The sequence below is a fragment of the Cimex lectularius genome, unplaced genomic scaffold (genome assembly GCF_000648675.2).
Source record: "Cimex lectularius strain Harlan isolate CLEC.00 unplaced genomic scaffold, Clec_2.1 scaffold86, whole genome shotgun sequence".
NCBI classification, from domain to species: domain Eukaryota; kingdom Metazoa; phylum Arthropoda; class Insecta; order Hemiptera; family Cimicidae; genus Cimex; species Cimex lectularius.
This window is the reverse complement of record NW_019392763.1, coordinates 1,387,787-1,399,714: the sequence shown is the minus strand read 5'-3', so window position 1 is coordinate 1,399,714 and position 11,928 is coordinate 1,387,787. Positions and strand designations below refer to the sequence as shown.

The 11,928-nt window shown below is 32.5% G+C and overlaps 1 protein-coding gene and 1 non-coding gene across 2 annotated transcripts in view; both read left to right on the top strand.

The window, feature by feature from the left end:
* The window catches only part of LOC106664019 (progestin and adipoQ receptor family member 3), a 48,872-nt gene continuing 36,944 nt past the window's right edge, over nt 1-11,928 (top strand). Inside the window, exon 1 of the mRNA XM_014389365.2 lies at nt 1-376. Within this exon, the coding sequence (XP_014244851.1) occupies nt 293-376 (84 nt within the window). The 5' untranslated portion in view covers nt 1-292. The remainder of the gene's footprint in view (nt 377-11,928) is intronic.
* On the top strand, nt 8,137-8,209 carry Trnae-cuc. Its single transcript has one exon. It is a non-coding gene; the product is annotated as a tRNA-Glu (tRNA).

Here is an 11,928-nt window from a genome sequence, read left to right as displayed (position 1 = left end):
ATCGCGCTAGAACGGTGGGCTATCGATTCGCTAAGGACAAAAACTCAGCAGTTCTCCCACTCCGCAGCGCCGTGCTGTAGTGCTGAAGACGGAATTGGGTAAGGACTAAGGCTCAGTCGGAATCTAGGACCCGAGTGGTTGATTTCAGGCCGGTCACGGTTCCGTCTCACGTGAGAAAAAAACAATTTCGTCCTCAGATTGCTGATTTATCCCCAGCCGAGGCAATTTTTGGATTTTCCCCCGTTTATTTTATACACTTTAGTGAGAGATTTTATTTACCTGCCAACATACAATGAAGCCTAAAGTCGGTAAAAACGAAAAACCAGACGTCGATTATCACCAACTGGATGACATTAACGAGGCGTCAGTACTGAAGGTAAGTGTCAAAAAATTATAAACGAACAATTATCTAATACACACTTAAATACTAATAAACAATACATAAAACTATTTTATGCATTAAATTAAATGAACTTAACAAAAATCAAATGCAATTAGATCGTTTTGTGCAAAAAAGTAACAATGAACCAAATTCTTTATACGAAATTTATTCTGAAAAACTTTCAACCGCTTTATCTAACAAAATAAATATAAATAAAACAATTATTAATAACAAAATAAATTTAAAAAATTACAATACAATAATTAAACTCTGTCAACAGTAAAACTATGAACAATCAAACTAGCATAGAAATAGTAGAAAAGCATTACTCAAATTAAACGTTACTTTAAAAAAACAAAATTTTATGCTTGGTTATCTATCATATGGTGAGAATTGTAATTAAAAAAAACAAATTGGCAAAAAGGTTTAAAAAATAAAGATAAAATATCACTTGGTGCAGTGACCCTGTCCAAATTGCAGAACAACGGTGCCAAAAAATTTTGGCAAATGCTTAGTCTAAGAAATGTTTTAATTGTTTATTTTTATATGTGTATGTACACGCGAGTGTGTTTATATTTATATACATTTTGACGTATGAATTCTGTGGAAATTTGGGAGTGAGGGTGAAAAATAGAACATTACAGCTCTCTCTCTCTCTCTTTCTCTCTCTCTTTTTTCTCTTTCTCTTTCTCTCTTTTGTCCTAGACTAAGACTTTTGACGTATTTATTTAAAATATATCCGAGACGGGCAAAAATACCGAGAAGAGAATGTAGACGATCAAACAGGTGCAGGTCCATCACATTGCAAACCACGCCGCGCTGTTTCACAAGATTAAGATTGATAGATTGATGAAATAGACCCACCTGAGTATGGCGAAATGCCGTCTGAATCACCAGATTTGATTACTTCTCAAACCGCAAGAAAATATTTCATTATCATTTATATTAAGAAGGTATGAACAAATCTCTCTCTCACTCTCTCTTAATATTTATTTTTATCTATCAATTTCTACGTCCTTCAATTATTATCTATTGAATCTTTTTTTTCACACATAAACTCTTTCTTTATCTCATGTTTTAGTTTTTAATTACGTCAAACACATAGTCATCTCTCTCTCTTTTTTTTCTGTTTATTAAGTTATCCATTTGTCGGTTTTCTTTCTTACTTGGTTCATATTTCTCTCACTGACACTCTTTTTTTCTCTTTCACACAAAGTTATATACATTCTTTCTTTTTCTTATTTTTTATTTCTCCCTCTCTATTTATCCATTTTTCTCTCTCACTCTCTTTATCTTTATCAATTTACCCAGTTTTTCTGTTTCCTACGTCCTTCATATCTATCCAGTAAATGTTTTTTTTCTATTTCACACATAAACTCTTTCTTTTTACATTTTTTACGTCAAACACATAGTCATCTTTCTCTTACTCATTCTCTCGCTCTCTCTTTTTTTTCTGTTTATTAAATTATCCAGTTTTGCTTTTCGTTCTTACTTGCTTCATATTTTTCTCACTGACACTTTTTTGATCTCTTTCACACAAAGACATATCCATTCTTTCGTTTTCTTAGCTTTTAATTCTCCCTCTCTATTTATACCTTTCTCTCTCTCTCTCTCTCTCTCTCTCTCTCTCTCTCTCTCTATCTATCTATCTATCTATCTATCTATCTATCTATCTATCTATCTATCTTTATCAATTTATCCAGTTTTTCTGTTTACTAGTCCTTCATATCTATCTAGGAAATCTTTTTTTTTTCTTTCACACAAAAACTCTTTCTTTTTCTAATATTTTAGTTCTTTACTTTTTAATTACGTCAAACACATACAGTCATCTTTCTCTCGCACGTTCTCTCCCTCTCTCTTTCTTTTTGTGTATTAAATGTATCCAGTTTTTGCTTTTCTTTCTTACTTGCTTCATATTTCTTTCCCTGAAACTCTCTTCATCTCGTGAACTAAAAGGCATATACATTCTTTATTTTTCTTATCTTTTAGTTAAGAAAAATAAAGAATGTATGTATAAGAAAAATAAATAATCTCTATTTATCCTTTTCTCTTTCTCTCTTTTTATTTATTTCTATTTCTCTTTCTCTCTTGGTATTTTTTTCTCTCTCTCTCTTGCTGTATTTATTTCTATTTGTCTCACTCTTTTTGTTTCTATTTATATTTCTCCCTCCCTCCTTCTCTCTCTCATTTTTATTTATATTTATCAATTAATCTAATTTTTGTTTCCTCTTGGTTCATATCTCTCTCACTGAAACTCTTTTCCTCTCTTTCGTACGAAGGCATATACACTCTTACTTTTTTATTTTTTAGCTCTCTCTCTCTCTCTCTCTCTCTCTCTCTCTCTCTCTCTCTCTCTCTCTCTTTCTCTCTTTCTTTCTGTTTATTAAGTTATCCAGTTTTTGTTTCTCTTTATAACTTGCTTCATAACTTTCTCCCTGTAACTCTTTTTATTTTTTTCTCATAACGAAACACGCACTCTTTCTTTTAGTCGTCTTTTATCTCTCTCTGTTTCTTTTTAGTTATCTACTTTTTGTTTTCCTTTCCTGCTTGCTTCATATCTCTCTCACTGAAACTTTTTTCTCTCTTTCGTACGAAGGCATATACACTCTTACTTTTTTATTTTTTTAGCTCTCTCTCTCTCTTTTTTTCTGTTTATTAAGTTATCCAGTTTTGTTTCTCTTTCCAACTTGCTTCATAACTCTCTCCATGTAACTCTTTTTTATTTTTTTTTTCTTATAACGAAACTCCCACTCTTTCTTTTTCTCATCTTTTATCTCTCTCTGTTTGTTTTTAGTTATCTACGTTTTGTCTTTCTTTCCTATTATCTCTCTCACTGAAACTATTTTCCTCTTTTTCATACGAAGGCAAGTTTTTTTTTTTTTAGTTTCACTTTCTCTCTCTCAATAATTGTAAAATACAACACTTTAACATGAGCACTGTATCAGTTTTGTTTCATTTCTTCAATAGAAGAAGAAGAATAAATATCTCAAAGGGTTAAACATTCAGTTGCTAATTGCTATAAATAAACTGCTAGTTTAAACATATATACACATGTGTATATAAGTTTAGCCAAGGACTATAGTTTACAGTTTGATAAACTCGACCTTTGGTAGAGTCAAAATTAAAATCTTCAAGGATTATTGCTTAATTAATAAAGTTATTATCAGCTAGTTGTTTCCACACACATCAGACACAGACATACAAGCACAGTTTTTTAATGTGTGGTGTTTAGTGACCGTTAATCGATAATTTTTGAGAAATCGTGAGATGCGGTCTGGTGTGATAGGTTTCAGAAAAACATTTTCTTTATCGTGCCAACGTTTCGATCTTTATTGAGATCATCTTCAGGGCTTTTCCATATCCTAAATGTATTTGTTAAATGTAAACAATGTTTGTAAATCCCAGGCCCTGAAGATGATCTCAATAAAGATCGAAACGTTGGCACGATAAAGAAAACGTTTTTCTGAAACCTATCACACCAGACCGCATCTCATGATTTCTGAATAATTACACAGTTTTTTAAGTTGCGTCTCAAGTTCAGTTATGTAATTTATGCAGGATAATTGAAATATAAACAAAATGTGTTTAAATCAGAACAAGAAGATTCTGTTGTGTTTTAATTATTTCTATTAGCAGTACTGCTAGTTTAATGACATACGATGTAGGAAAACAGTTACGTACATGGCCGAGTTTTTTTTATCTTGTTACGACTTATTTTCATAAGAACGTTGATTTTCGGGTTGAGAATGGAAAGCGTGACCTGATCATAACAGCCGGTGATGGTGGTGTTCATATGGAAATGGACATGGAATATTTTATCAAAATATTTTAGAATAGTTCACTTCAATTATAAAAAACCCTGAAACAGTGGGGAAAACCTTATGTATTTGGGAAATTTTTCTTTGGTTTGAGAATGCTGTTTCAACTTTGATGAAGTCGTTTAACTAGCTTTTTTTCTGGTATCCTGAGCGCTTCAGCTATATTCTAGTTCACTAGGGTTCGTTACGTTTCCACTTGCTTGCGTATTTCATTGGTCATTCAAGGTCTGTGTCCTGTTTGTTTAAATAACTCTTGTTATTACAATAATTTACGCTCGTGAGAAGGGAATCCTTTTGCTTTCACATCATCATTGTCAAATATTTATTTTCCACCCAAATCTACACATCGGACCTGATAGTCAAACTGGGTACTAATTAACAAATTGTCCGACCCCTCGTCCTTTTTTACTAACACCTGGAAATTTAACAAATACATGGTTAAGAAAATTGTCGAAAATATTTTGAAGTATTGGTGGTGTTTTTGTTTTCTTGGCTATTGCTTATTAGAGATCCATTATTTTTGGTTTTTAAACTCTTTAAAGAAAATTGCACGAGAGTCGATCCTTTCATTGTAGTTTAACGAGACCAAATTGGCGCAAATTGGAACAATCGATCGGCTCAATCCCGTGTGCATTAAACTATTTCCTACCTCTGTCGTGTTATGAGATTTAAATTTTGTAAAAAAATAAATTATGGTAATTTCTATGTCATAGATGAGGGCAAAACGTCCAATTGTCCGTGTCAAACCAATTTACAGTACTTTCTCAATATTATACGTAATCTTTATGTAAGGTATTGGTTGAGATAAAAAAGTCAGTGCCACGAGCGGGATTCGAACCCACGACCTTCGGCATGATACGCCGCTACTCTACCACTTGAGCTATCGTAACTTCGATCCACTCGCGACAGTGACTTTTTTATCTCAACCATTACCTTATATAAAGATTAATTAATTGAAAGAGGTTATTTGGTAAATCGGACCACGAAATCTAATGGATTTAACAAGCCAAATGAAGCATATCTTCACTAAAGCTCTCCATGGTCATTTCATTTGTCGCCAAGAATTAAATAAATTACGCGACATTGGAAAACTTGCAAAACGGAGGGAAAATTAAAAAAAGGTGGATTGAGATGGGAGGTTGGTGTCCGAATGGATGGAAGTTACGATAACTCAAGTGGTAGAGCAGGGACGTATTTAGCCGAAGGTCGTGGGTTCGAATCCCGCTAGTGATACTGACTTTTTTGTATCATCCAATACCTTACAGAAAGAGGAATTAATTGAAAGAGGTTGTTTGTTCAATCGGACCACGAAATTTAATGGATTCGAACTCAAGACCGCTAGCAAATACAAGACGGATTTAAATTTTGTATTAATTCCATAAACATGTAAAAAAAATTAAATAAAATCAAAACGAAATTGTTTCACTTTTTGTTTATTTATTTATATTTTTCAAAAAAAATTTTTTTTCTGACCTTAATAACTTAGGCTTTGCCTACTTTCACAGATTTCTTCCAAACGCGATCTAGTATTTCTAATATCTCTGTTTTCACTGAAGAAATATTTTAAATCCTACTTTTTCAACATTTAGAAATTCATTTTGATTAGAAATGTGCGGTGTTTAGTGGCCGTTACTTGATGATTATTCGGAGGTCGTGAGATGCTGTCTGGTGTGACGCAGGTTTTAGAAAAACATTTTCTTTATCGTGCCAACGTTTCGATCTTTATTGAGATCATCTTCAGGGCCTGGATTTATAAACGTTGTTTAAATTTTACAAATACATGTAGGATGTGAACAACAGAAAAAAATGAATTTATACAATGCTAGAAATTTTTTAGATACGAACAAAGTATTTGTACTCACTCAAATTTTTGATTAGTTTAATTTTAATTAATTTAAACAGCTTTGTCAATATTTCGTTTACTTTTTTATCCAAACTTGTTGAGAAAAATTGCTACAAAGGAATGGTATATTATTAAAAGGAAGATCCTGTTAGAATAATTTTTTAAAATTAATTTTAATTTAAAAAATAGACAAATGTGGTAACCTTTAAATCTCTTTGAATCTTGTTTAACCAAGCGAAAACAGTTCAAAAATATAAATTGTATAAATAGTTATGAATTAATTTTAAAAAGTTGGAGTTCCTCAAGGTTCAGTTTTGAGACCTATTCTTTTTTTACAATATATTAATGACTTCATTAAAATCCCTCATAAATCAAAAGCTTTTTGCTATGCAGATGTTGGATAACGTACGTTTGACTTGAAGTCCTATATAATAATATTTAACATGATTATAAGTTAATAAAAACGTAGTTTGTATTAAACTATTTGTCAATTAATATAAGTAAAACACATCTAATTCGTTTTTATATTAAAAATCCAAGTGTTCTACTTAAACAATTAATAACATTTTTGGGTTTTATCCAAATCCAACGTTATTACAATAATTAGAAAGTTTAATTTATTTTTATTTTAGCTTTTGTCAACAAGGTTTTGATTTTATGTCATTTTAAGTGAGAAAGATAAGGACGAAATCAACAAAAAAACCTCGAACGTTTTATTTAATTTATTAGCCATTACATGGGGCTCTAAATCCTTTTAGTGTTTCCTGTAGATTTTAAAGTAATCAAGGTTTTTGTGATGTTTAAATAATAATCAGAGGAGAAAATATTCGATATGCGAAAAATTTGTGGAAAACAGTTTTGTTTTTATTCAGAAATCGCGAGATGCGGTCTGGTGTGATGTAGGTTTCAGAAAAACATTTTCTTTATCGTGCCAACGTTTCGATCTTTATTGAGATCATCTTCAGGGCTCAAAGTGTTTGTCTTCTGTGTAATTGTGCCATTCTTGCGTGTCGTGTCGAGAGTGCCCAAGAATGGCACAATTACACAGAAGACAAACACTTTGAGCCCTGAAGATGATCTCAATAAAGATCGAAACGTTGGCACGATAAAGAAAATGTTTTTCTGAAACCTACATCACACCAGATCGCATCTCACGATTTCTGAATAATTATCGATTAACGGTCACTAATCACAACACATTTTTGTTTTTCACAAAAATTAGTATTTAGGGGTTTTGTGGAGTGCTGAAAACGAATATCAACTTTGTTTCTGCTTAAGTATTATAACCAACTTAGCTAGACAGTGTGGGTATCTTAGAATAAAAATGTAAAATTTTTGACCGACCACAGGCTGAAAAGAGAAAAAATAAGCGATCTAATGGTTGTAATATCGTGGAAACTAATGAAATCTAGAAAAGTTATGGATTTTAAGGTGGCACTCTGTGAAAAAAAGCCCAAGACTGATCGAGCCCAAAAATATCTATTTATTGTTTACTATAAAAATTCATATTTAAGGCTTTTAAGAGTACTCAAAATGAATCCAAATTGTATATCTTTTTCCCAATAAAATTGCTTTATTTTATTATCTTCTATACTGGAAGTGTTTTTTGGATTGGAACTTTTTATGTATCTAATCTTATTTCATACAATCTTACATATTATTTTCTTATCCTACGTAAAAAATCTGATTATGTAAACATATAAACATGCAAATACATGCACAACAAAGACAGAAATGCATAGTAAACAAAAATTAAATTACTTAAAATATTTTTTTTTTGTCTGGTTCATTGGCAAGAACGATGGAAGAAAGTTTCATAAAAGCGTTGATCCTATGTCCTTAGCCTTCCCATGCGAGTAAATATTGATACGAAAAAGTTTTAAAAAATATCTAAAGTCGAACGTTATTTTATTGTAATTAGTATCTTACAATTAATTAAGGTTTTCAGTTGCGATAAAAAAGTCAATGGCACGAGCGGGATTCGAACCCACGATCTTCGGCTTGATACGCCGCTGCTCTACCACTTGAGCTAACGTGACCTCGATCCACTCGGACACCAACTTCATACAACAACTTTTATGGAGTGGATCAAGGTCACGATAGCTCAAGTGGTAGAGCAGCGGCGTCTCAAGCCGAAGATCGTAGGTTCGAATCCCGCTCGTGCCATTGACTTTTTTATCTCAACTGAAAACCTTAATTAATTGTAAGATATGAATTGGTCAAGCGGACCACGAAACTAGTGAATTGTAATTAGTGCTCTCATGGATATAGTAAAAGCTACTTAGTAGTACTTAGATTTATTTAAAAAAGAGAATATAGCTTTTTGAAAAAAATAACTTTGGAAATATTGTGAATCTAAAAAGGGAATGATTTTGGAAAAAGATGAAAAAAGCATAATGGCATAAAATCTAAACCTTATTGTCATAGTATAGCAGAACTATTCAATTTTCAAAAGTTGTAATAAGCGTTTTATTTGGATAAAATCCAAAAGAGTTAAGAATTTTTAATTGATTCAACGGGCAACGCAGAAAAAAAATCCACTGGGGTACTGCACAGGGTTTTTGGTTGTTACAGAAAACTAATATCAAATTTGTTTTTTTGCTAAAATTGACCTTTGCAAAAGCACAAAAAGAATCAATCTCTGGCAGAACAAATTAGTATCAATTAAAATAAATTTTTTTGTTTAAAATATATCAAATTTTCAATTGTTATTTTTTTAATAACACAAAGAATAAAGTGGGTTGATTGAATTGTTACTCAAAAATATATTTTTTTATTTGTCGTAAAATAGGTTTTAAATAGTGCATAAAATAAATTTTAATATATTAAAAAAAATTTACGTACTCTGCTGGATGTGTCTTTTTTTGTAACTTTTTATATACCTAAACCCATTTAATATAATCCTGCATATTATTTTCTTATCATAAGTAGAAAAAAAATCGATTGATATATATATATATATATATATATATATATATATCTTAAAATACAAGCATAAGAAAGGAAGAAAACCACATTAAAAAAATATGTAAAGCGCTTAAATTTTTTTTTTCGGTATATATCATACGGCATCATCATTATTCCATAGGGTAAGAATACTTTGGCAAGTTATATATTTCCACCTAGTATCATCAAAAAATTTACATTAAAATCGTTGATATCACTTTCACAGCTTATACTTGTTAGTTTATAATTTAAAAAAAAATTGTTGATGTTTAGACGAGATTAAACGGACATGCGAAATAAAAGCAAGCAATAAAATTGCTGATCCTTGAATTTTCACTGATAATATTCAAGGCTTTTGTAAACAAAAGATTTGACTAGTTTATAACAAATAAAATTTATTGAAAATAATGAGACAAATATAATAATTTAGATGTATTTAACAAGTAATAAAATTTGTTAAAATCGAATTTATTATATGTAATATTTCTTCAAATCTTGTTAAATTACAAGTTTAAGATTTGACTGTCGGACCGGAGGATAAAAATGATGGCAACTCAGTTTTAAGGTTAAAAGGATTTGGATCTCTATGACCTTATGCATTGCGACCAACATTCGTCTATTGTGCGATATCCATTGTTATTTAGTGATCGTGGTTTTTGGTAGTGATGAGAAGGGCCGGTGTTATGGGTCGAAGTCGATGAGCCAGATGTTGATGCAGCAGGTGTCGGTAGCGAGAGGACTATTGCATCAGGTAGCCACGTCTGTAGAGAGTGCGTGAGATAGCAAGTTGTACCTCGTGATGACGGTTTGTTCCATTAATGAGAGTGGATTCGTCGACGAGTCTGAAATAAGTAGATCGTTGCTTTGCTATATACAGAGCTGCTGCAAGTACTAATTGGCTGATGTGTGGAAAGCGAGATCATAGTTGAAACAGTGGCACCTAGATAACTGGATTTCACCAGAAGGATCTAAGGCCCTTCGTTAAACTTAAGTTGTTTTATCAATTGCCTTTTCCTCTTTCAGGAGTAGTTTCTTCTTCCTGGCTGCTCAGGCTCGTGTTTTTTCCGTTCTGAGACTATATGCTTCCGGAGTCTGCAAGGTCCAGTCCGTAGTCCTTTCTTTGATCCTAGGTTTAGTAGTTCTGCCATTATGATCCTTTGATGAACTTTTTCGCCTGCTTCTGTTTTGGAATATTTTAATTGAATCAAGGACTTTTTTTCAACCCACTCTAAGTTGGATCTACTTTTTTGACAATTTGATATGTAGCAAAAGGGTTCAGGGCAGATGTCATCATCGAAATTGCCCCTCTGCCCTGTGAACTCTGGTATTGAAACGACGGAACAGTTTGTGGTTGTTCCCAATGTCTAAAAGGGCCTTGGTNGATGAGGTAGTCGTCTTTATGTCCTCTTAGCTGTCCGAATAGATTGCTATTCTTTTGTTGGTAAAACCCAGCTTTTTGGCCATAGGACAGTATTCAATAGCCACAGTACGTCTAAAAGGGCCTTGGTGCAATCCCAACGTCTCTGGACTTTACCATCGATGAGGTAGTCGCCTTTATGTCCTCTTAGCTGTCCGAATAGATTGCTATTCTTTTTTTGGTAAAACCCATCCTTTTGGCCCTGGTTCAGTGTCCATTAGCCAGTTCATCTGGCTGAAAGACCATGGCATATTGCACAAAGCTTATATGAATTCTAGTCATTGGTTTATTTCCATAGATACTAGCTCCTGACCTAGGTCTTACAGCCATCAGTATATCAGATATAATCATTTTCTTTCAATCTTCTCTCTAAGCCTTTTTTATTTGAAATTCCTTATTAATCTGAATTTGGGCATCCTTGAACCTTGTCCGCCAGAAGCTTGTCCCAAACGTCAATTTGCTTATTTTTATGCGGTTAGGTTACAGCTCTTGCTCTCCCTGGATGAAGATATGTAATGGTGGTACATTCGGGCATTTCCATGGCATCAGTGGGAGATCGTGGATAACTATTGTGTAGAAAAGTTCCAATAGTTTATTTGTATGCTAGATTAGCTCGATTATGTTAGAATAAAACAGAAGTAATGATCTTCGATGATAATTTCCCTGATATGGGCCACTTTCTTTTTTTAAATCACATTTTAATATCTTCCGTTTATTAAGAAAAATCGTTGGATTTGTTTGTTTTTCCTTCTGCGGACGGTAAAACCTTGAAGAAAAACCACAGGCGATTTCTCTTGCTCTTGAAACAATACACAACGCGACTTTTGTCTATTTGTGCTGAATAGAAAGCGCCTATGTTCCGGAGGTTCTGTTTAGGGCAACATTTTTATATAAGTCGTGCTGTCTCAGAAATTACATAAAATGCGTTGTGTGCCACCGGATCGTTAGATAATTTAGGTCAGGAAACCTGTATTGTAACAGTACTCGTGTTGTTAGGGTTGAACTGTCTCCCTTAGCACGCGAAATAATTTTTCTCATCCTCTTTACTTAAATATCTATGCTAATTTTCCGATAATTTAAGTATTTGTAATAATAATAAATTGGATTTTGTTAAAAATTATGTATAGGAAAAATTTGATGTTCTGGTCAAAAACTGATCTTCCTTTCTTTTCAATTTTTGTCTACAATTGTCAAATTTTCGAACTTTTTTTTAATTGTCAACAACTCACGGTTGTCTTGCGGACAATATTGACCCAAAATATATCGGTCAAGTTTAAGCAGGTTGACAATCCGGATGAAAGTCAAAGCACAGGCACATTGCCAAGGAAACTATGATCAGTGTTATCCCAAGAGCAATACAGCAACAAATTTACCCAAAATTCCCGTCTAATTAAAAGTTAGAAAACTGCACGTTTCATAAAAGAAAGTACGGCAGAATATAATTTAAAAACAGTCTTGAAACTACATAAATGCTTAAAAAATATCAGGTAATTTTTCCGCAATTGATTATTTATTCTCGATA